Genomic DNA, 24,453 nt, shown 5'->3' with positions numbered 1-24,453 from the left:
GTTCCTCGCGAGCTTCCTGGCTCTGCAGCAAGACCGTAGACGTCCATTCCCTTGCCCAAAGTAACCGACTGAAGCCCCCTCTCCTTGATTCAGACTCAGCGAGCGAGAGTAGTGGCGCGCCAAGCGGCGGAGCCCCTCCTCCAGACCCGCCCTCCAACAGCCTGCCCGCCCCCCTCACCCAGCCTGCCCTCGGACACGACAACACGAAAGAATCCCACGTCCTCAGTGATGACGACGACGGCGGCTTCAGTGAGTGCCTGGGCCGTCCTGAGACCGCTCCTGATCCGATGGAAGCCCAGTTCCGTGAGCTCCGCCTGGCCGAGGAGACGTCCCGGGCGCCGGCACCTCGGGCACAGCCCGAGGGTGCTGGGGAAACAGACCCAGACCCAGAAACAGATCCACCCGATAAGCGGCGGGCTCACCCACCCCTGCAGCGGGCTCACTTCTGCCCAGTGCGAAGGAAAGTCGGCGGGGGCGACAGCAGTTTACGCCGCCGCCAGGGGACACTAGTGAACATGCGTCAGCACAGCCGCTCTCTGGACAGCCAGTCGGAGTCGGCGCTGGCTGGCATGGACCTTACTGCGGTGCTGGAGAGGGAATTCAGCGTGCAGAGTCTGACCTCGGTCGTTAACGAGGACTGCTTTTTTGATGCTGCCACCAAGGGGCCGGAGAGTGGTGCCACATAGCTTCCTGCTTCAGTATCCTCTCTGACCCAAAATGAACTCTGCCCTTTCAGTGAGCAAATAATGCACTCCGTGAGGACTGAGCTGTGCACTGAATGCCTGGCCTTCTCCCCTTGTCCCCAATGAAGCTTCATGTCCAAAAATGTCCTTCCGAATAAAGTCCAGTCAATTAAAATCTTAAAATTAATCCATCAGTTGTTTGTAGTTTCACAGTGACCGACACCTTTACTAAACCTGTTTTTAAACTGTATTCTACTAGACAGTAGTCACTGCCCTTGGTTTTTATTTCCTTTTTTTAGGCATCACTAATGTGACTTTCCCCTTGATTCCAACCTTTTCCACTGATGCAAAGTCAGTCAGTCCGCTCACAGCTCGCGTTCGTCTCCAGGCGGAACAGAAGTGGAAGTCTCTGAAACGGCTACAAGAATAAGTCCTCCTCTGCTCTGCCTTGCTGTATTTGGTACACCGTGTACCTGTTTTTGCTTTTTAGCTTTTGCTATACTTCTATTACATCAGAGCGGCATCAGAGTTTTTAAGCATTTTATTATTTATTGATAAGTTTATACTTCTTTTTAATAGGAAGCCACACCACAGGTTAAGATTCAAATTAAAACTATGTACACAGAATATGTGCGGCTAATATGGTCGTGGATCGTCATGTAATCGGTCTGGTCTTTTCTAAGACAGCTGCCGAAACGTGACCAGTGTACAAAGTAGTCGAATACTGTCGGTACTATTTAACTCAAATGTGTTGGGTACTTGGACAGTTCGGGGTTTTTTTTTAATGTCCAAATATGTATAGTATTTTTTTCATGAATATTTAACTTAATTTTTAAATGTTGTATATTCATTTGACATTGCTAGGTTTTAAAAAGTGCTGTAAATGTAATAAGAACAGTGTCTGAAAAAGTAGTCCTACAGAAGGTTTTCTGAACAAATAAATATTTCTCTTGGTATTTTAATCCCAGTGACTGTGGTACTTACAATGGATTTAATGAGTGTCATGTAGACAAATGCTTGCATAACGATGTTTTCTGCGTCATGGTTGTTAAGGCAGTTGCAGGTCTGTTGTATCAAGATGAAGCAAGAGACCATCCTATGGTTTAGCAAAGAAAATTTAACTCTGAAAATGAAAAACCAGTAGTTAACAATCCACACAGTCATTGTGCATGTATGTCACAGGTTTATTGGCCTTTTCAGTTTTTTTCTTCTTTCAAAACTATGAACAAGAATCTTTGCCATTGAATTTTTTTTTTTTTTTTTTTTTAGCATTTATGCCTCAAAGGTTTTGCCTTGAAGGTTCTCTTTCAGAAGTCTTTGATGGATAGAAAAACATTTTTCTCTGAGAACCTTGACATAATGGAACCACTGTGTGCTGTGAGCTGATTAAAGCATCGCTATAACTTTGCAGTATGACAGCATTTTAGAGTACCTGCATGCACCAGCAAGATTTAATTCCCTAGTGATCATGCAGAGAAAGGTAAAATGGCCTCAATTACTGAAACGCCTTCTCTATTTTTCTATCTGAGTTGTCTGTATATTGGCTTTGCTTTGACTCCTTGTCTCAGAAAAGGCCTTATATCAGTGTTATATCACTGTTGCCATTTAGGAACAGGACAGGTGCAACATTTTTTAAAAATCTTTTGCCACTTTTCAGTCCCACTTGGATTGTTCAGTGCTTTTAGACAAAGCACTTGTTGAACTACAGCTGTTCTAAGGCGACTCTTGCCCAAGGTCCGTCCTAACCAAGCCATGGCCAGTAGAACTCCCCCCATTGTTCTGCGACACTTGCACTTCAGCTGGCAGTTTGCCACGCTCTTTCACCCGGGAGACTAAGAGGAACAGTAAGAAGAATTTGTGTCCCCAGTGCAGTGAAAATGTTTCAGCATCCTGTTCTCTCCCTGTGCGAGCGCCAGCCATTAAGGTTCCTCTTCTTTTATCGGTTTGCCAGCGCAAGGCTCTCCACCGCGTCGCCTACTGTGCTGATGCCGCTTCTGCCGGAGCTCCTCTCTGAACTCGTAGCCGATGATGCCTTCGTGCTCCTCGCAGAGCCCGGCGTAGGCGTCTGCCAGCGCCCGGAAATGGCTGATGGAGAGCTCGAAGGGCCGGTGCGTGGGGTCCACGTCAGCACGGAGCAGCAGCTCGTGGGTCAGCTCAGGCCGCTGGGCCTCAGGGAAAAGCATCCTGCAGGAGGAAAGGCCGTCATGGCACTCACACCAATGACACCATGGACCAGCGTTAAGAATGAGGAAAGGTGTTTAATAAGGAGCGTGCCATCCTTGTATCACTCTGACACCCCCGTGAGTCCTAACCAGTGTTCTCTTGCATGGCTTCCTTTGTTCTACTTCTACGAATTCCCCAAGTAACTCTGACAGAGGAACAGGCGTGTAGCTCTACAGAAGGGACCGAACTAGACAAAAGCCATAAGCAACAAAGTACAGGAGAGTGGAGAGGTGAGGAGGTGAAAGGGTGTAGCAGGAAAGGCACGATGCACTTACTGGAGTCCTTTGTCGCAGTGCTTCCTACGGAACTGGAAGACGTTCCGGACCAATTTCTCCACCAGTTTAAATGGCTGCTGGATCTGGGGCTGAACGAGAGGAGTGAAGTGTACCACCCCCACGTCCACCTACATACGCATGCCATGGGAAACAGAAACAACATACAAATGCGTGAAGGAGTACATGAAGGGAGACGGTGTTCCAGGGAGACGTCACACCCAAAGTAAACCGCTACTCCCAGACACACAAAACCTGAGAGATGGACGGATAGAAGAAGCAGTGACAGGAAAGGAGGGGGATGACGCAGCATGTGATGCCAAGCCTGCTCCAGTTGCCACAGTAACACCTGTTTGAGGACCACGAAAACAAGCCTCTTCAGATATGAATACTAACTAAGCCTTACTAAGTTACTCTGCAGCTCGCCAAATCTTTAAACAGCTAATGACATATCCTTGATACAGACACAATTTGCAGCCTCTGGTTATTGTAATCCGACTGAAGGATGGAAATCACAGTGGGGTGTTGGGATTGGTGTGGAGTAGAGGTGTATGCTCTACTCCTGCGGGGGTCAGGGGGTGGGGGCGCGTCTGATGGCTGGCCTTTGCATCTCCCTTTCCCTGCTGCTTATCCAATCCCCCAGTCAGGGCTTAGCTGATATGACGAACTGTGGAAGTAATCGTGCCAGAGCTAGCAGAGCCCTGCTCCTCCTCACATCTCCCTCCCTTCCTCACTTGTCTCCTTCTTCCCCTGCTGAAGGACGCCTCTTTCTTTTTAAAAGAGCAAAAATAAATTAAAAAAAATAGTGCGTAAAGACACCGCCACGGCGCTCTCAGAAAAGCGGACAGCTGCTGAAGCCCGAGCTAAAGCGTCCCTGCCTGATCCAAGCAGGTGCCGTGGGAGGGCTGGGAGAGTGGGGTTCTCGCATGGAGCTTCAAAAGGAGTCTTGGTTTTGCCCAGAGCCCCTGGTGGCAGCGGGCGACCTACAGTGAAGGCGACTGGAGGGATACCCTCACTGAATGGAGAGCAGAGGGGTGGGTGGGGGGAGGCGCTCAGCCCCGTGTATTGTACTTCTGTTAGCCCTTCATGGTGGATAGATCCAAGGACTAAACGGACTAAAGGGAGTGCAAGTGCAACGCTCGGGCTGGAGGATACAGAAATGGTAACAGGAGGACGGCAGTGGATTACGCCACATACAGGTATGTCTTTAAAGTGTCTACTCCTGTCACTGTTTAGCACTGAACATGGAATTGTTGCTGTTCCAGTCTCTTTCTTGCTGTGGGGCTGGGAAAAGGGGCGGCGTATTGGGGATTTGGAGGGAGGGCTGAAACTTAATTAGTCCGAGGAGAGAAAGTTAAAAACAAAAAAAAAACAGCATCCTAATGGATTTGCTCCGGATTCTTCCGGGCGGCACTTGGCTTGGCTCTACACCAGCTCCGTGTGCTGTTCGTTTTTGCCTGAGCTGTTGGTACTGCAGTGAAGCAGGACATCCCGTTCCCAGCACCACAAAAAGCTGATCCCTCCTACTTATAATATCAATTAAGGACAAGGCTGTGGAACTGTGGCTGTGGAATGCCACCTCTGCTTCTGGGCATGCAAAGACTGACGCGTTACGCCGAGAATGATGGACAAGGTTAACTGTGACGGTGGCTATCGGAAGCCATCGACGCAGGGGAACTGCTTGGGCAGAAGGAGATGAGACATTAAGGAAATCAGTTTAGCCACTCGTCACTCAAAGGCGAGGCTGACGCTTTTTAAAATGCCCCCTTCTGCATTAGCCGTGCAAGCACGACACCTTATGGAGACGATTCCCCCTCACTCGCTGCAGAGTGGCAGTGGAAAAAGAATGCCTTTAATTTTGCTCTCTCCTGAAGTAATTAGGCCATTTATATTCTGCACCTTTTGATTTAGCAGGGCGGTTTTGGGAAGTCAACACTGCGACTGTATGGACAGCAGCCTTTCAGCCAGCCGGGCTGTCCCAGTCATTCTAGAGTGCGATTTATGGAACGGCAGCTACATGGCCTCACTCGGTAGCAATATATCCACCTCCTGCCATTAATCCTTTTCTGATAACCTCAACACATGGGGAACTTTCATCTTAAATCACCTTCTGTGCACCTGCTCCCCTCCCTTCCTGGCTGCCTTGAAGATGCAACCCCCCCCATGTCATGCTTCGTATTTAAGTGGAGATCTAGCACTGCAACCTGCAAGCGCCTTCTTAACCTTCCTAAAGCTTCCACGCTCTCTCCTCACGACACCCATTTATCCAGCCTGCTTTAAGGAGTGGGAAGGAACTTTAAGAATTTAAGCTGTACCTGTAATTTGTTGCGTCGGCTTCATCGTAGCATTAAGAAAGGGGGAAGCCAAGCAAATTCCAACTACTAATGATCTCCAGCTTCATTTTGCCCGGCAAAGTGTCTTATCAAATAAGTCTCTACATTCAATGTAATAATAAAAAACCTTGCTATTTCTTCAGATAATTCAATTAGATTTTTTCCCTCCTACGTAGACCTAGACACTTATGCAGACTCAGCAGCTGCTGTGCTCGTGTGCCGTGTGCATAAATTAAAGCACAGTGACCAGCAATGTTCACTTCCTTTGCTCTCAAAGTATATGCGATCTGAAGCAATAGCCCTGGGAAATCTCTGAAACAAGGCACACACTTACTCTGTGATAAATTACATATTGCCAGATATTTGTTGTTTATCAAACCATGCTGCAGTGCAATTACTAGCTTTTTATGGTCTCTGACATGCTAATCTGAAATATATTGATTTACAAGCTACCAGAAAGGTGATTGAGGTTTTTTGTTTGTTTTTCTTCACCAAACTGAATAATGGTTCTTTCATTGTTGTATTATAAATTATTTTGTTATTGGTGTTGTGGACTTCCAAATTACCCAGTTTTTTCTCTTTTGGCCGTGACTGAAACAATTCAACTAAAACACATTAAACTCTAATTAGCCACCTCCTCACAGGACATAGACAAACCTACGACGCTGCATTCTGCCCTAACTGCTCACCATAACTCTCAAAGTCCCATTACCCATTTTCACCTGAGCGTCAGTGCTCCACCCACAAGGGGGTGTGAACAGTAATTTCTTATTGTGAATGATCAAATGGTGGTGGCAACTCTTCAGGACTTTGGTCACCATTTCTCCTAATGTAACACCCAGGGAACAATGCAATATACGTCTGGGATATATGCAAACCAACAGGGCTCAAGAAAAACGGGGCTCTTGCATGGAGAGATGACTTAATCAAGAGGGCATGTTCCAAAGAGATGAACAATCACTTCAGTGGCTATGAGGCTGTACTGTAGTGGGAGGAGAACGGAGGAAGGTCTAGCATGTAGGCATGTGTCTGAGGCTGGGAGGAGGCGGGGGGGCTGCAGCTCTTTTGGAAGGCACATCCCACGCGCCACGATCAGCCCAAGGCATGGATGGGAAGCTAAAGTGCTGATTGTTCTCTGTATGTTTCAGCTCAGACGCTCGCCCCAAGTGAGGCTCTCCAGGATACGAGCCCTTGAAACGTGCAAGTGACAAGACGCGTGGAGATGGACAGGCAGGGAAACATTTTATAGTTTGCTCGAAAGGGAAAAACAAGCAGAAAGTCCTGTTATTTTTGAATACCTGTCATGAGAGGGAAGTACTTGACTGCACAATAAAGGCAAACAAGAAATCAAGGTGCTCAAGGCATTTTCACAACAGAATATTTAGTCTATTAACAATAGCACATTTAGTACAACCACAACATATAAAACAAGGCTATTTTGGCAGCTAGCTTAGCTATCCAATGACAACTTCAGGCACCACTCTCAAACATGAAGGGCTTTGGTGCAATCCTAAACAAACAAACAAAAAAAAACCAATCACATGGAAAAGTGAATGCAAATTGGACATAAAAATCTCTCATCTAGAGAAAGGACGATCCACGTGTCTGGTCAATCCTCAGTGAACACCAGGATGGTGATAAAATTGAGGCACCACACTTATAATAGCTTCCTGTACCTTCACACATCACCACCCCACACAGCTGCTCTCCCTGGGCACGTTAACAGCCTTTCCCCACGTAGTTGACGATTTAGCATAAGCACTTACACGCTCTTTGGTGACAAATACCACTAAAGAAACCCACACCTACACCATTTTTCATCCCTGCAACCCAGTGGGCCCCACAAACATGCCAACTGAAGGTCAGCATCACCAAATGTAGGAGTGTGGGCTGTTGCTAGGGTTTGTGTTCGCTTTCCTCTGTGTAAGTATTGATTGAGTGAAGGGGACTGCAATGAAAAAGAAAAAAAAAAAAAAAGCAATAAAGCTCCTGCTCCATTGGTCTAACAGACACCCGGTACATTCCCAGCTTGTTTGTGGTACCAGTAGCACACTGCTTTTACTGAAGGTAGAGCTAAATGTGTTCCATTTGTCGTGACACCATGTCCTTATAAAATAAGCCTGCTCCGTTTTATCCTTCTCTGCCCTCGTTGTCATTCATGAACCAAGGCCGAATAGCCACTCCCCTCCCTCTCCTCTACGTCCTCTGCAGAGGGGAGGGGAGGGAAGGGGGAGAGGAGGCTTTGGGGCAGCAGCAGGGAATGTACCCTCTTGTAAAGGGCATGCAGATGCTTCTGCTTTAGACACGGGTGAATAAGGTGCTGTACCGAGGCCAAAGGCAGGAATCACCTTGGAGACTAGAGGAAGAGGGAAGTCCTCTGACATGCCTAACACCTCAGACAGATGGTGGGACGAGAGATGAAGCATGCACTTTGTATAGTAATAATTTCACATAAAAACGCAACTGTAAGAACTCAAATCTTAAACTCGAATAAACACCAATCATCCTTCGCATTAAAAAAAAATCCCAGCATGCTGTGGGTACCATTAAAATGAAAAGCGCGGTCGTGTTTATAGGTTACTATTAAAGTAGAAACTGGACAGGGCGAAACAACTTTTTTTTTGTTTTGTTTTCAGTGTACTACTCTTGGAAGGATTACAAAAGCAAGACAGTCAATACGAAACCGCTGTATTGTCCGATTTCTGTATTTGCTTGTTAATGATAGCCAGCGAGATTTGCCTTTAGTAAATTCGCTTTGCTAATTCGCATAAACCATAAAAGCTTGGTTGTTATGCTAACGCTAGGTAGCTGCCAGAAAGGTTTTTATGCAGGTTACAACGGCATAAAACATAACGGCTCCCGATAAGTACTAAGTGGGCAGAGGTAAGTTAAGTCTAAAATCTACACCGCACCGCCTTGCAGAACAAAACGAATATGCCTGACAACAGCAAAAAAAGATCGACAACACAGGAGTCCGACGTTAGCTAGCTAAAAACAAGACTTTCTCCGCGAACTTGAGGCGAAGCCGTAAATGAAGGATCTGTCAGCTCAGGCTGCCGTGACGTAGCTTTGAAAACAGCCTCTTCCCAAAAGCACGGAGCCAGCATGTGCGGTCCATGCCCGGGACGGGCGCCTGGGCTGTTGCTAAGGAAATCAAGGCTTTGAATGGATCCGCGCGGTTAAATTGGCGCCCACCCTCACACACTGTTTTTGCTGTTTGTGTGTGTTTGCGTGTGTGTTTGTGTTCAGCGACCACGGCGAAGACCCTGACGCGTCACAGCGCGCTCTGCACCAACCGAGGTAAGGCTTTCTGCATTCCGCTCGCTCTCACGCCCGCGACACATACAACGGAGGGACGGTTCAGCATGTCGTAGGTGTTAAAACCACGGACATTAGCACGATGATCCTGCCATTATTGTCTCTAAAGCGAAGCGAAACGAAACGCGCGTCTGATCAGCTTAAATGGCAGGGAAAACGTCTACTGTAGGCACATGATTTGGTTTACCTGACTGTATGGCTCGCTGCTCTGCAGCTTTACTTTAAGCTTTTTCCCACCCAGTTGGGAACACTGCAGCTTTAAGTGCACATAGTGAAGCAGCGCAGATAGCATAAACTCAGCTCTCCTCTCCGTAACAGCTTCAGTTGCAGCCAGCATAATATAGACAGGAAGGAAAGGCACAGCACCATCAAGAATCAGGGTCTCCCTCTCCAGTAATCAGCAGGAACCAGCTCTCTCATCAGTCTGAACGCTGCCTTCCCTTTGTTCCTAGTGAAGGAAAAGTGTCTGCTGAAGGGAGGAGGAGACTCGCTCAGTTCTCTCTTTCTTACCTCAGGCAGGCACCGGTGCTGAGGAGGTTTTGCTGCCGAGAGCTGAGGCGGACTGAATGGTGAATGGTGTCTGGGAGGACGGACGCGGCAGGATGGCGTCCACGGGCACGCAGATCTTCGCCTTCGTGCTGGCACTGCTGGGCATCCTGGGCGCCACGGTGGCCACGCTGCTGCCCAACTGGAAGGTGAGCGCGGACGTGGGCTCCAACATCATCACAGCCATCTCGCAGATGCAGGGTCTGTGGATGGACTGCACCTGGTACAGCACGGGCATGTTTAGCTGCACACTCAAGTACTCGGTGCTGGCCCTGCCCGCCTACCTGCAGACGGCACGCACCACCATGGTGCTGTCGTGCGTGCTGGCGGCCCTGGGCCTGTGCCTGGCCTCGCTGGGCCTGAAGTGCACGCGCTGGGGCGGGGGACGCCGCGCCAAACGCCACGCGGCCCTGGCCGCTGGTGCCTGCTTCCTGGCTTCCGGCTTCCTCTGCCTCGTGCCCGCGTCCTGGTACACGAACGAGGTCATCGTCACCTTCTTGGACGCCAACGTGCCCGAGAGCAACAAGTTTGAGCCGGGCGGCGCCGTCTACGTGGCCTTCATCTCGGCGGGCTTCCTCTTCGTGGGCGGTGCCATCTTCTGCCTGTCGTGCTCGGGCAAGCGACACGGGCCACAGGACCTGGTCCTGCTGCCCCCGGACAAACTGCTCTTGCAGCAGCAGCAGCAGCAGCTGCTCCAGGCGCCGCCACCCCAGGACCCGCTCCAGCACCAGTACTGCTCCCTCTCGCCACTGGACAACAAGACTGGCTACAGCCTGCAGGACTACGTCTAGGCCAGGATTGCGCAGCGCGGTTGGGCCCGTGGGGTGGTGGTGGTGGTGGTGGTTGGGGGCGCCGACGGCTTGCCCCCTGCCCCTGGTGATTACCCCATAAAGGGGGGAGGAGGACAATAACTTCGACACACTCGCCCCTGCCCCCACCCCTCCTTTTCCAATCAGCAAGCACAAGCGGTCGAGGTATTCCCTAAAGCGGCATCTTGGAATGGACGTATGGTGAATACTGACACGCACTGTAAGAGCACTGCGACGGCAGCTCGGAGCACTGACCGAGATGGAGAGAGCAGACACTAAAACAAACGCAGCTATCCAACATCCAAGTAAATCATATTAGGAATTCCTTGGGGAGTGGATTAGCTATAAGGAATTTCTCTCTCTGCCCCTTCATCCCCCCCCCCCCCCCATCATTTCCCCAAAGATTAGAAATTAAAAGCAATCATTTAGCTGCTAACAATCTTTTGCTAACCTCTGTTCAAAGTAAGTCGGCAATATGTCTCTTGGAGGCAATAGTATGGGAAAGCCAGTTTGCAAGGCTTTGTGGTTTTCTGGACCTGTCCATTTGAGAAATAGTAGACCTAATGAAATCTTGTCTTATTTTGGTAGCTGATAGAATGATTGATATTCTGCCTAAGCATGCTGTCTGGAGCCTGTGCATAATGCAGTGGAATGCCTGGTAGAGACTTGAGTTGTAGCTACATTGCCTGTGCCTATATAAGAAAAAAAAAATCTAAATAACATTACACCACTGAGATTATTTTGGTAGAGAAACATGAGGAGAGGGAATAGGGGTTGCTGGGTCAGGTTTGAGAAACGCACACTCTGGTAGGCACATGGAGAATAGGACGTGATGCCTGTATGTGATGAGCAGACAACCCTGACGTTTTGCTGTTCAGTGCTTTCTCATTTCGTCCCACACAAAATCATACCGGCTGAGTGCATGCTGTTCGCTGTTCCATCACCCACACACAAAAGTATACACCCGCGCACATTTACACACACACACACACACACACACACACACGTGTGCTTCTTACTCGCGTTGCTTCTCACTGCCATGGAAACAGAATCTGGCACCCAAATATGTCTGTATATATTGTCTGGGGGTCTGTGTTCTTCTGTTCATTGCTTGTGGAGGGCAGTGCGATTGCTGTCTCATAGAACAGGAAGCTGTACTGAGTCACTTTAGCCCAGCTGGGAACCAGTGTCTCCAACATCTGTCCCAGTTGTCCAGTCACCACTGCTTGGACATTACCAGCATGAATCATCTGCCAAGCATTTGGAATTCTACAAAAACAGAAATGTAGGCGCTCCTGCAGAAAACAGGAAGCGGTTTCTAGGCAGTGAGGCTGGCATCCTTGTTCCACGTAACAGCGGTGTGCTGTCTACTTTTTCATCAAACGGCACTCTTTGTTCCATTAGGGTTTGAGCCAGTCAATGTTCATGTCCAAATTCGTCAGCAGTGCATCTGCTGTCAGATCTCCACCTGCAGGAGATAGCGCCTCGTCTTAAGCCCCAGTGATGTCTCAGTGTCACCCCCTACCCCCGAGCCTCCTTTCCTTGTTGGCAGCATGCATATGGATGCTGCCAGGCAGTGAGAGAGAATAGTTGCATGTCGTGAGCAGGTTTGCTGATGCATATGCACAAAAACAAAAAGCCAACACAGAACTTTCGCAACCGCCCAACCTCCTCACGCATCGACATAGTGAGTGTGTGTGTGTGTGTGTGTGTGCTGGGTTCTGTGGTCCTGCTTCTCTGTGGCCCTGCTTCTCTGCTCTGCTGAGGGGAGGAATGCGCATCTCCCATGTTGTTCTGCTTTGGCAAAGCTGGCTTTGGCAGTGATGGATGTCACAGTGCATTCTTCCTCTCAGGCAGATTCCCACGGGCAAACAGATGGCTAGGCCCAGCCCTCCCCCTGCAGGCTGCCGTGGGCAAGATGAGTGGGCATGGCACTGCCCTTCTGGGGCGGATTATCCCACCCCTCAGCCCAGAGTGCCTGCGCCTGGACCATAATGACTGCCCGTGCACCACTAGTCCGTAATGCAATAAGTGCCCTCCTCGTGCCCTCCTGAACTCCCCTCACACTGCCATGGTTCAAGTGGGAGTGTGCCAAATCCGCCTCCATTTTTGCAAAAGCACGTCCGTGTATCATGTCCCACTTGTAGACGACTAAAGTTATGAAGGTTATTTGGTTGTTTGAAAGAAAATCGCTCTGTCCTGTCAGAAGAGATGAAAGTTTACGTCGCACTAACATTACTTTCAGGTTTTTCCTTTCTATTCCAAAGCAATCACTTCCCGATCATAAGCCATTTAGGTTTACCTCGACAGGCTTTAAAATGTCAGGATATTTAAAAAGCAAACAAACAAATAAAATGTCTTTCATGCTTTGGGATTCTGTTGCCATTAAAGTTCTGCAGAGCAGTATATAAAGCAGTTTGGCAGCTTATTTGAGTTTCCGTAATACTCTTTGTTTGTTTGAGAAAATATGCAGTTCTTGTCTCAGTTCTAACGCCCAGGCATGTTTATAGTGACTCTTCTTTATAAGAAGACAGCACATTTTATACCTTTACTTATGTAACCCCATTTTACTGCTCTTTTTTTGCGATACATGGCTAATAAGACAAACTGAAATTCAGATTAAATGTAAATAGAAAGATGTGTGTTAAAAGTATGCCCGTTGCTCTGGTAACGTATACCAGTTGAAACTAAAGCTGTCCAGTCCAGTCTTGTTCATTAGCACATTAAAATGTGAGCTTAAAGTGGCCTAATCAAAACAGAGTGGCCACAGTTCTGTTTGGTGACAAATTTAATGGCTCCCATTTGGATACATGCAGCTTATTTATTTTGTGGATGCTTCAGCACTTCCTAATTTTTGCAGAGAATTACGGTTCAAATGTTCCTCTACTGTTGTTTCAGTCTGCTTGTGCAAGTAGTTCTATTTTTATTAATAAAACTATTTTGTGGAAGCAACATGTTATGAAGCCCAAGTCTGATTTGATAAAATGGTCCATGTTGGGTAGGTTTTTGCTTCTAAAGGCACTATGCAATGCTGCCAAGAGCCTGTTTTTACTCTTTTGATCACTGAGGTTATGTTGTTTCTGTGCAGCATGAACTGTTATGTTGTTCATGCCCTGCATGTGTTGTGTCTGTATGTACATGTGCACTCACCCCTCCCTCCCTCCTGCTTTCTCCCCCTTCTCTCCAGTTACAGACCTAAAAAGGCTAAAAGCAGAGGAGTACACTAAAAGACACTGTACTGCATCAGGCCTCGCCTCGCCTGAATTTAGAAAGCCAGCCCTTCATTATGACACAGGCTCTCAACTCCTCCAGTGGAAACCCACTGCTGTCAATAGTCATGACATCAGTGAGCTGCTGCTGCAAAACAGAGGCACTGACGGGTTTTTTGTGGTGCCATCTTCATCGGTTCCCATTAATACCCTGGAACGACTGCACAACGGGTTCCGTGGGCTGGGGAGCAGCAGCAGGTTAGTCATCCAGGTTACAGCGGAGTGCAGCCAATCTGATAGCGCTCCACAGAGTGGAGACGGTGCCCAAATTGGCTCTCTCAGCACTGCGTCACACGGGCTGAGCACCCTGCGTCCTCCTCACAGGTCTGCCATCTCGGACCAACTGCTTTCAGCACGAGGAGCCCATAGGTATTTCCGGCAGGCTTGGCAAACTACTTTATAAACGGTCCCTTGGAATCTGTCTGTGTGTACAGATACCTGTGACCGACTCTTTGCACCTCCGAGGACTGACATCCGTTCGTGATCATCATGCTCAATTACATCTATATTTATGTGGAGTTTTTCCTCACGTCGATGTTTTTTCTGTGGTCCAAACATTTATTCAGCCCTGATTATTCAAGGGTGACTGTCCTGGTTATGAAACAAAAAAAAACCCTCACAAGGGAGAACTGTAATAAGATGAGTTCTATGTATTTAACCTACATTTGCTTCAAAGGGCTCTGTCCTATCCTCCAGTCATAACAGATTGTGGATCGGGAGTTATCCTTAGGGCTTCTTAGCATAGGCGCTAATTCTAGACACCCTCTGTGAGATTACATAAACTTCCGTTTGAGCTGCATCTGATTCTGTGCCACATAGCAGTGAGAATCATTTGTAATACACACTGGCACCCCGATACATGTTCATTACTCTACGTGCAAGTATGAAAAATGGTCTGTATTCCTTCTGTCGCCTTTATAAGTGTATGACTGATAGAACTGAGCAGTGCTATACTCTCACCATCCAGTCTCCATCAGCGGTAATGGTTGGCTATAATAATCTGCTGGGGACAGTCAGTTATAGCTCCACTATTGATCACCATGGTTAAAAGGTAGCGTTTTGCCCTTAATCAGACCATTCTTCGGTATAAGACATGGCTGATCTAATATGGCTGTTTGAAACACACACAGTGGAAAAATGACCTTGCCCTGATCAAGGCTCCCATGTCTCCCAGCTGCACCAAGCTTAGAGCATGGCTCACAGGAGCGGCGATACCGTCCTTGCCCGATGGGCTGTAAACTGCTGAGACAGGCAGGAAGGGTTGCAGAGACTAGAGAGCCCACAAGACAATAATGCTATCTGACGATTCACAGCTTTTAATACTTCAGACTGAACATCAGCTTCAACCAATTAATGTAATAAATAGAAGGGTGTCAGGGATATTTATAGTGTGCTTGCATGGCTGGCTCTTGTTCATAACGTTTTAGAAATGTGGTGATGTCAGTTGTGCACGTGCTATAAAAATGCACTCTGCTCGTTCTGAGCAAACAACTGTTCTAGAGGCTTAGCCAAATAAGCTTTTCTGTTTCCCACTGCTAGAACTTCCATAACGAGAACACAATATGGGAGGTGTTGCAGCATAACACAACAATGCAGAGACAGAGCCATCTGCTCTGAATTCAAAGTATGTGTCATTTTTAACCAAGTAACAATAATAATATGCACTGATTACTACAAGCTACACACTAAAAGCTTGCATTGATTTTGATGCTGCTACACACTGTGTGGTCAGTGTGGTAGCTGGGAATGGCAGCATGGTTCAGATATAGCCCTCCCCACAATCATTGGCACCCCTGCTAAAGATGAGAAAAAGGGTCATAAATTCACCTTTTGGTGAATTAGCTTAGGTTTACACACAAAAAAATAGAAAAATCCAACATTTAATTGAAGTAAATTGCTTATCTTTATATTAATCAAGAAATAATTTTTTTAAACAAAACCACATATGCCACAATTATTGGCACCACTAGAAATACTCAAAATGTAACTGAAGCAAAATGTAACTGAAGCATTTTTGCCACTTATAATTTTACTTTTTTTAATGTCAATATTCCCAAGAATCACCACTGCAGAGTTATGGAATAAGTAGCGTCTTGGGGTCACCATGTCTCCATCAGAACAGATCATTTGGAAGACATATCTGGAAATAGTCTTTCCTGTCATTAAACCACAATCAAAGCACCTGGAGTTAGCTAAATGCTACTGGGACTTTGAGTGGAACCATGTTCTATGCTCAGATTAAATTAAAAGTTGAGCTTTTTGGCTACAACCACTCGTTAGGTTTGTTGGAAAAATAAGAATGACTACACTGAAAAGAACCTGATGCCCACTGAGGACAGTGGAGGATCTGTGATAATGGGGGGGGCTCTTCTTTCTCCAAAGGTCTTGGGAAACTCATTAGGGTACATGGCATGATGGACTCCAACAAATACCAGAAAATTTTAAATAGACATCTGTCTGCCTCTGCCAAGAAGCTAAAAATGGGCTCTAGCATCAGAACAATGATCCAAAACACATGGCCATCTCAGTCCCCTGATCTAAATCCCACATCGTACCTGTAGAGTGAGCTGAAGAGAATCGTGCACAAGACAGGATCTAGGAATGTTTGCAAAATCACTAGACCTCAACCTAGATGTTCTAAGTAAAAGATGTTAGAAGAGAAAGTGCTGTTTTATTGGCAAAAAGAGGCCATACAAAGTAATAAATGACACATGGTTTTGTTAAAGGCTTTTTCTCAGAATAAATTTACTTCAATTAAAGGTTTAATTTAATGTGTATGATTAAGATAACTCACCAAAGGTTTTTTTTTTTAAACTTATCTTTACCAGGGATGCCAAAACTTGTGGAGGGGACTGTACATGCCAGTCTATTTCATATGAAGCAGTCCCATGCTGAAGCACCATTTCTGAGCCCTTTTATTTGTTTGTGCCCAGATGCATTATGTCCACAGTACAGTTCTCCAGAATCCAGGCAACATCAAGAAACCGATTCTGCATTCACAGAGCCTGCGCAATTTGTCAACTGATTACTAAATAATGAATCAATTTAAAAAATAATTCATTATTTCAACAACCTTGCACTTTAACATACTCTTGTTCTAAACAATTCATTTTAAGTTGACAAAATGAAGTAAACTAGTTTAAAGCTGTAATTCAGCGCCATGGTTTCCAAATTACTAATGAGAAGGGGCCAATAGGAGTTTAAAGGAGTATTTTTAGATTTAACCTTGGGACTATGATATACTGAGAGAATGGTGCCACAGGTTTTCAGAGACATTGGAATAACTTTCATATACTCCAGATACCTCATTGACCCCATTTATTTGAATGGAACCCCTCTGATACCAAAACTGACCCCATTTATCAAGGACCAGGTTTGTAATTCACTGGCCAGTTCTGCAGTTCAGTTATTGTTCTGATTATATTTTTCTTTTCTTTTAGTACTCATTATGGTACTTGTACAAATGTAAATGAAATTTCCTATATTTTACAGAAAAGTTTAAAAAAGTATATCTTAAAATGCTAAATCTGGAGCTCTAGCCTTACATTATAGTGATTTTATCTGGAATTAGGCACATGAGATTTAAAGTTTAATATGCAATGTTATGCAAATTGCTGAATCTGTATGGATTTGGTTCTACTCTTCTGATTAGAGGCTGTGGCAGGGGGCAAGGGGGTGGTCTACCTAAATCAGGCATTACTCAGCACACCCAGACAACCATCTGTTTGAGATACTCTTCACACTTCTGCCAGATCAATCACTGTCATTAATCTGGCCACTTTCCATTGCGTGCATGTGCGTGTGTGTGTGTATGGTGATGACTCTGCAGCAGCAGCAGCAGTTCTGCTCACACCCTGCCTTTCTTTACATGCTCAGCAGGTCAGCGAGAGCAAAAGCCCTTCACTAACTCTGAAGCTCTACTGCACAACCTTTGAGGCAGAGGAGTGAACTGCGTTAAGGACTGTCCAATTTAGCAAAGGCGAACAAGTGACACACATCAATCTCGCTCAGACAGGCATATTTTAAAGATCTAAGTAATGAAATTATTTAAAATCAGTTCTTACTACAGAATGACAAAGGTGATTGATTAATTAGGCCCAGGCGTCCTGTACCTGACAAGGATTGGTGAAAAAGGTGATTCTTATCCTGATTGGGCACCGGTCCAGAGTCAAGTTCACCTTACTGTTACCTGCTGATGGATTATTAAAGAAGTCACCTTGTTTTTCATCCCAAAGATAAAAAATTAGCAGTCATCAGCAGTCACTGTATATGTTACATCTGCGGTTAAAGCCACGTGACTGGTAGCTAGGCGGGGACTCTGAGTGTGACAGAGGGCACCAAAGAATAGCGGGAGACCTAAGGCACACGAGTCCCAGTGCCTCACACTGGACGCCGGCCTAGAAGGACGTCCACCGTCACTCACTGTGACAGAACAGGGAGACTCTCAGTGGCGAAACAAGACTGCCAGACATAAAGCAAGCCACATTAAAAACACTCCTAGTAACGTCAATATCAGTTAATGCCCATGAATATAAATAGACCTGCGTCAGTCTGATCTCAAAAATTAATGCCGATTCCCTTTGACCTTCTAAAAGGGCTGAACAAGAAATTAAGCTTTTTGACTATAATAACTCATGAAATGCATAACATGCAATGCCATGGAATGCCATTCAGAGTAATTGTACCACAGCCCTTAATCCAGGAAGAAAGCATGACAGGAGATTGTGTATAATGCACACTGTTAGGAAACTAAGGCCTGGCACAGATTTTCTCCGAACCCCCTCAACACATTCTTTCCGTGCTGCACAGCACCATGGGGTCTTTGTCCCAATCCACACCTGCCTATTTCTGGCTAAAACAACACTATACCACAATAGCACAAGTGGTTACATGCTGTAATTTGCCATGGGGAGGATAATGATACAGAAATGATTCACCTTTGTGAATTACAGAGTATAAAGAAACAATTAATCCACTCAAAGATGATACGATCTGCCTAATGAGGACCACTGGGGTGCGGCAAACAGTCATATTACAAATACTGTTACTGATTGTCCATCCATTTCAGGACAAAATCAGCCACACAAGCACAGCCTAACTTTTCTGCAACAAACACATTGCGGCAAACGTCTGAGAGAGCCAATTTAATATCAGAGAGCCCCAGGTCAATATCAGAGAGTCAAGTCAATATCAGAGAAAATTCTGGGCACTTTAAGAAGAGTGAAACTAGAACACGCTTGGATCTAAAAGCGGTGTTCCGTCTCAGTAAAACAGTTGCGTGCTGTCTGCTAGACCATTTTGGATCAGGATACAATACTGACACTGCAGACCCATGTGATTTGCTATGTCCATGCATAGCACAAAGCAATAAAATAAAAGTATGCTTTCTGTGAGATGGCGCTGGCTTCTCTCATACGAAACAACTAGGCAACTGGATGATGCCTTTTCATCCTCTATACTGCACGTCTATATCTAGCTCAGAGCGAGGCAACTGTTATGATGCGTTACGTAAAATGTATGAGCATCAAACCTGCGTGCATCTTATTCATACTTCAAAGCATTCTGAAAGCGTTCATCGTGTGTTTAATGAGGAATGTGATCAAGCTTCATTTAAGGGCAACCGACTGGAGAATTAAGCTTCGTGTTTGTGAAGATTTTTTTCTGTCCGTCAAATTGGCCAATTGTTTTTTTCTACGTTATGCCTTCCCTTGCTGAACAAAACAACAAAAAAAACCCCACCATAAACCAAAGAAATGGACCAATGCATATTACTACTAAACATTTCTGAACATGTTTCAACAACATACTACACATCTTAATCTTTCAAAATGTGCTAATTGAGAGATCAAAAACATGTAATGTGTGCATTGTAATTACAGATTTGTAACAGCTCAGGTCTACACTGCCAAGCAAATCCACACTAGCCGCCGTTTGTTCACATGCAGCGAAAAACCTAGCGGGTGATAAAATAATCATCGGAGCTGTTACATCTAAGAGAATACACAACTCGTCCTGCTTGCGTTCTCTTCATCTCTCCATTTCCCATGCACTCTGCTCAGATTAAATATTTACAAATGAGGGCACTGTTTGAGCGCGAGCGATTCCACTTTCAGGGAACTCCTCTTACCCACAAGCCCTTGGATGTTCCCCAACAAACCACTCTGGTTATGCGAGGGCATGAGAGCCTCCCACAAATCAGATATACCAGCTTGTAATTCTAAATGCAACAATACAGGCGTGACTCTTATTACCATGTCACATGAGAGAGCTGCATGCCAACTGCCCTGCAGGTATCATTATGCACAATGCGTGTCACCGGTCCTGATGTCACACCTCAGATATCTGACTCAACACAGCGCTAATGAGGCACCGCCCATAAATGAACATGTGACGGGGGGGGGGGACAGGATGAAAGACAAAGAAAGACAGGATGAGAGACAAGAAAGAAAAAGACTCACATCTGGCTTGGGGACGAAGGCCTGTCCAGGGATCGTGAAGCAGTTCTTGACTGTGCTGAGATACTGAGCCATGACGGAGATGCGGCTGCGCTGTCTGCTGCCGGTGCTGGCTGTTAACCGCTGTAACAGAGGGGCAAAGAATCACTTTCACTCTATGGATGAAAGGCAGAAACCACAGATGGCTTGAACACCCATCACTTACACATGCCTTACAGGGAGGAAGGTAAATTATGCATTAATGAATAATTCACAGCAAATTAAGCTTCTTGATGGTTTGTAGTAACCAAAGTTCTAAGTTTATTTGTCATGTACATAGTCATATATGGTATAACTGGCAGCGAAATGCTTTTTGTGACGGCTCTGCCCGTGGTCGAGGAGAGAGAGTGTGTTGAACCTTGCCAATTTACGGGAAAAAAATGGGTGTGCTTTTGATACTAATGGTCCAAATTTGTAGACCAAAAGGGAGAAAGGTCAACAATGCAGCCTTTTGCTGCATGGCAGGACATTTAAGCTGCATCGTTAACAGGAGACTCTACGATGCAAAGCTTCCCAGTCTTGAGGTTGGCGTCGCTAAAGTGAGGCGAGCGCATTGCTCCTGCTCTCACCTCTGCCACCTCTTTCTGGAAGGTGAGCGTGAGTCTTGTGCGTCCGAACGCGAAGGGGCCAGTTCTGCTGGCCATCTGCTCGAGCCATTTAATGATGAGCGGAGTGGAGACGCTGAAGGGAAGGTTTCCGATGACGTGCAGATTGGGAGGCTCTGACAGCATGCAAAATACGAGAACTTCAACAGGACATTTCACCAACTCACCAAGTTACGATCTGAGGGCTTATGAACAGGAGAAAAAAAGTCATCTGTGTAAAAAGCTGTGAAGGGAAAAAAGCTTAAAGAAGTAGTTTAATCAAAAATATCAATGCTGCCAACGACGAATAGCCACAAATTAGCATTATGCAAATCGCACTACATGGTGGTTACTAGCTTCTGTTCATTGTTTGCCACTATGTTTGGTTCACTTATTTCTTTAAGGAAAACATCAAGACATGCTCATTGTTGAGACTTTTCCCCCTGCAGTGAAATGGTAATTATGCTTAGAGCCTTGCATTTATGCTTACATCACCATTCAACCATGCAAACAGTAAAGTGTACCAAGATGTAAATGAAGCAACTCTTACCATCCTCCCATGTCTTTCCTATGTGAGCTGGGAAACCTCCTTCCATTCTATACTTCAGAATATCACCATGGACTATCCTGACCTTGCCTGGTGCAGCTTCAGATAAGAGCTGCTCCAACACACAATACAGGAGAACTTCAGCGTTTACATATGTATCAGCTATAACTAACTAACCAGACACTGGTCATACCACATCATATTGTCATGTACTATATATGGTTATCTGCCAACCTGTAACCCAGGTATGAAGCGTGTGTCCTTCTCCACAACCAATAAATCAGCTACTCCAGCTCTGAGGATGGACCTTGTAAGACCACCAGGCCCAGGACCAACCTCACACACAGTTGAATTCCTCAAGTTCCCTGCCTGACGGATTATTTTATCTGCAACACCACATACATTATGGCATTGTACCTCCATAATCGATCAATATCCATTTATGCAGCAGGTGGCATTTCACAGTGCAGTACTCCAGGCTGTCTCACCTGTTAGTCGCATGTCGAGGAGGAAATTCTGAGAGAGCTGCTTCTGCGCTCTCAGGTTATACAGCTTTATGATTTCCCCTATGGTGGGGAGAGGAGGCAGGCGAAAAGAAGCCAGTTTCCCAGACCCCGCCATTCCCTAGACAAGACACTGTGACAGAGTGGATTGCTTTAATATTCTAAAGTGGTCATAAATGCAATTTGTGCAGCAAAAAACAATTTTAGTCCACTACTAAAACATTTTATCCCAGTCAGAAAACTTCCCCCACATTTACAGAGCATTATACGATTATATGAGCAAACATAGCAGACTTATTGCATTTAACAAATATATATTCGAGTTCATTTCTGATAAGAGCCGTTTTTGTAAACAAAAATATGTTATAGCTCATTGTACTAAAATACGGTCGGATGCGTCACCTTGTGGTTGCAAAAATAAACTACAATTCTGAAATGGCAGACTACTAGTATCTACCGCTAGCTACTATTTTAGTGGGGTGTTCTCATAACACTTCGTAAACCACACGCCAAAAGTTCGTTAATGAAACAAAAATAATTCAGCTAAATAATTAATAAAATAATAAACGCTGTAGTTTTTCAACTGCCCATAACTGCCGTTTGTTGTAGCAACAAAAACATTTACATTTACATTTATGGCATTTAGCAGACGCTCTTATCCAGAGCCACTTACAAAGTGCTTTGTCATTTACTCATAGAATATATCCAAGTACAGTACAGTAGGTTAGTATCAGACATACCAATGAACTAGAATACTGTAGAATACAGGGATGAATTCTGATACCTAGAAGTGGAAAATACATAAGGTCTATCTTAAACAATGGAGGAGGTTATTAAAGGAGGTTGTCAGCTCTTTCTTATGAAGAATAAAAATCTCTGAAAAACACAACTGGCATGTTATGCGTTTATTTACCAAGAATCAGCGCCACATTACCACAGGACATAAGGCAGCAGGCTAGGCTAATCAGCCTGCTAGCAAGCTAGGCAAGTTACTACGAAAATGTGCGTCTGTGAACGTTTATACGTGCTTGACGTCTTAATGTTTTACTCTGCAGCCGAACCGATAAGCGCACACACGTTTATCAAAAGAACATTAGATGACTGAGCTGATGTACAGTGTAACACGTTGTCCTCACCAGTGCCGTGATCTGCTCTTCCTGTTGTAAAGGTTTAACTCAAAAATGGCGATATTTCCGTCCAATGAAATAGCTAGTATTACCGAAGCAACCAATCAAAATGCTGGGCGGGGCTTCCTTTGCCCTTGAACACTATGTCCTGTGGGCTAAATGGGGGCATGACAGCCAGTGCGGGTCGAAACCGTCGTAAGAACGATCGTTTATTAATAATGAATGCATCTAGCGCCGGGCGGATTACTTACAAATCATGTTTAAATGACATTAACTACTATTGTAATATTTTGCATTACATAAAAACTGTTGTCTAACTATAGATTTTGAGTTACTTCTAGTTACGTAGCCCGATTTAGGCTATTTCACATTTCATAATGCAGACTTTTAACCCTTTTTATGTAGCATTTCTAAATTACGAGATATTTAGATTAAGTCGAATTATTGCATTAATGTATGCAAACGAGTTGTATTTGCATAACTCTAAAATTAATAACCCCCTAAGAGTGCAAATGCTCAAAACACAGATACAACCTGGAGTGTCATTCGTGTGCAACTGTTTGGTACACCAGAGTGGATGTCTCTAGCTAGGTATACCAGAGTGGCCGTCTCTCTAGCTAGGTACACCAGGGTGGATGTTTCTCTAACTAGGCTTTGATGTTTGTCTATACGTTATTTAATCAGGATCGACACAGGCTGAAAGAATAATAATTATATATATATATATATATATATATATATATATATATATATATATATATATATATATATATATATATATATATATATATATATATATATATATATATATAAACAATACAATTGAATTGAACTTTAATTATTCCATCAGTGGCGTTCTTGGATTTATTCCAAGTCAGTGTCTACTTACCCGGTGGCCTGATGGTCTATAAAGTACACACCAACTGGTCCACTAATATACCAGTCAGACTCCCGCAGCAAACATTTAAAGGAATAATTCAGTACTTCACTTAACACTTTAATTTGCCTTAAACATAGCTACAGAATCTGTGGGAGCCAGTGGACTAATTTAGAAAATACTAACTGCCCTTCTTTTACCCTTCATTAATTAATCAAATGGTCATTACTGTGGCTCAAGCATTCCTTTAAATCAGAAGTGTGTGTAAATTGCCTCTTGTTTTCAGACATTTGTCAGCACATCAATTGTTTGGAATGGTGTTTACTGCAACACTTTGGAAGCATAGCTTGACATAATGCTAATAATATAATATAAATTCAGTTGCTGTGTTTGGCGCAGTATGATAGCAGAGTGAGCTGAACCTTGTTCATGCCTCTGGCTGGTGGGCCTGACTGTACATGTGAAACTCTAGTAACTCTAGTGTTAATTAAATGTGCACATTGCAGTATTGAGCTTTTATAGCCAGCTTCACAAAGTACACATCAGTGGCGGCGTGTTACATTTTTTTCCATCTTTTATCCCATTTGAGATTAACATCAGCTTCCCTTTATGTTGTGATGATACGTCATGAAACAGGGACCAGTAGAAATGGTTAAATGGTACAGAATGATTTGGAATTAAATTTCATAGGTCGACTGGCAGATGTTGAGAACAAAAAAGTGAATCATTATTAAAAATGATAAATGAGCATTACCTCAGTATGTATATTGTAGCATTTTATGGTTAATGCAAGAAGCAGACACTTCACTCATATGTGCTCTAGTATTAGAAAATGGAAATATGCATCTATGCCTGCCTTTAAAAATCA

The 24,453-nt window shown here is 44.9% G+C and overlaps 4 protein-coding genes and 1 non-coding gene across 12 annotated transcripts in view; 4 read left to right on the top strand and 1 right to left on the bottom strand.

Annotated features, from left to right (window-relative positions):
• tiam2a (TIAM Rac1 associated GEF 2a) overlaps nucleotides 1-1,645 on the top strand; it is a 54,360-nt gene extending 52,715 nt beyond the window's left edge. For all 6 annotated transcript variants that reach the window (XM_035533174.1, XM_035533173.1, XM_027001486.2 and 3 more), the window contains one exon: nucleotides 1-1,645. In XM_035533174.1, the coding sequence (XP_035389067.1) occupies nucleotides 1-686 (686 nt within the window). In that variant the 3' untranslated portion in view covers nucleotides 687-1,645.
• On the bottom strand, nucleotides 896-22,735 carry tfb1m (transcription factor B1, mitochondrial). 3 transcript variants are annotated; one of them, XM_027001484.2, is made up of 8 exons: nucleotides 22,718-22,735; nucleotides 21,567-21,714; nucleotides 21,313-21,464; nucleotides 21,082-21,190; nucleotides 20,517-20,668; nucleotides 19,912-20,031; nucleotides 3,182-3,309; nucleotides 896-2,867 (listed from the first exon to the last, which is right to left on the bottom strand). In XM_027001484.2, exons 2-8 carry the CDS (start codon nucleotides 21,697-21,699, stop codon nucleotides 2,603-2,605), a joined length of 1,059 nt encoding a protein of 352 aa, XP_026857285.2. In that variant the 5' UTR covers nucleotides 21,700-21,714; nucleotides 22,718-22,735; the 3' UTR covers nucleotides 896-2,602. The 3 variants fall into 3 exon arrangements, with proteins under 3 accessions (XP_026857285.2, XP_026857284.2, XP_026857286.2); XM_027001483.2 differs by lacking the exon at nucleotides 22,718-22,735 and adding an exon at nucleotides 22,322-22,336; XM_027001485.2 differs by lacking the exon at nucleotides 22,718-22,735 and having other exon boundaries at nucleotides 21,567-22,222.
• On the top strand, nucleotides 3,316-9,430 carry LOC113572157. The gene is made up of 3 exons (XR_004776806.1): nucleotides 3,316-4,377; nucleotides 8,761-8,811; nucleotides 9,345-9,430. It is a non-coding gene; the product is annotated as an uncharacterized LOC113572157 (transcript).
• Nucleotides 9,432-10,256, top strand: LOC118240062 (claudin-20). The gene has a single exon (XM_035533179.1). The coding sequence runs from the start codon at nucleotides 9,432-9,434 to the stop codon at nucleotides 10,164-10,166; it is 735 nt and encodes a 244-aa protein (XP_035389072.1). The 3' UTR covers nucleotides 10,167-10,256.
• Nucleotides 20,059-24,453, top strand: part of LOC113572154 (AT-rich interactive domain-containing protein 1B) — a 177,918-nt gene continuing 173,523 nt past the window's right edge. The window contains exon 1 of the mRNA XM_027001482.2: nucleotides 20,059-20,134. The gene's annotated coding sequence lies outside the window, so the exon portion shown is untranslated. The remainder of the gene's footprint in view (nucleotides 20,135-24,453) is intronic.

The sequence above is a fragment of the Electrophorus electricus genome, chromosome 13 (genome assembly GCF_013358815.1).
Source record: "Electrophorus electricus isolate fEleEle1 chromosome 13, fEleEle1.pri, whole genome shotgun sequence".
Lineage (NCBI taxonomy): Eukaryota > Metazoa > Chordata > Actinopteri > Gymnotiformes > Gymnotidae > Electrophorus > Electrophorus electricus.
The sequence above is the reverse complement of the archived record's forward strand: the minus strand, read 5'-3'. Positions and strand labels throughout refer to the sequence as shown.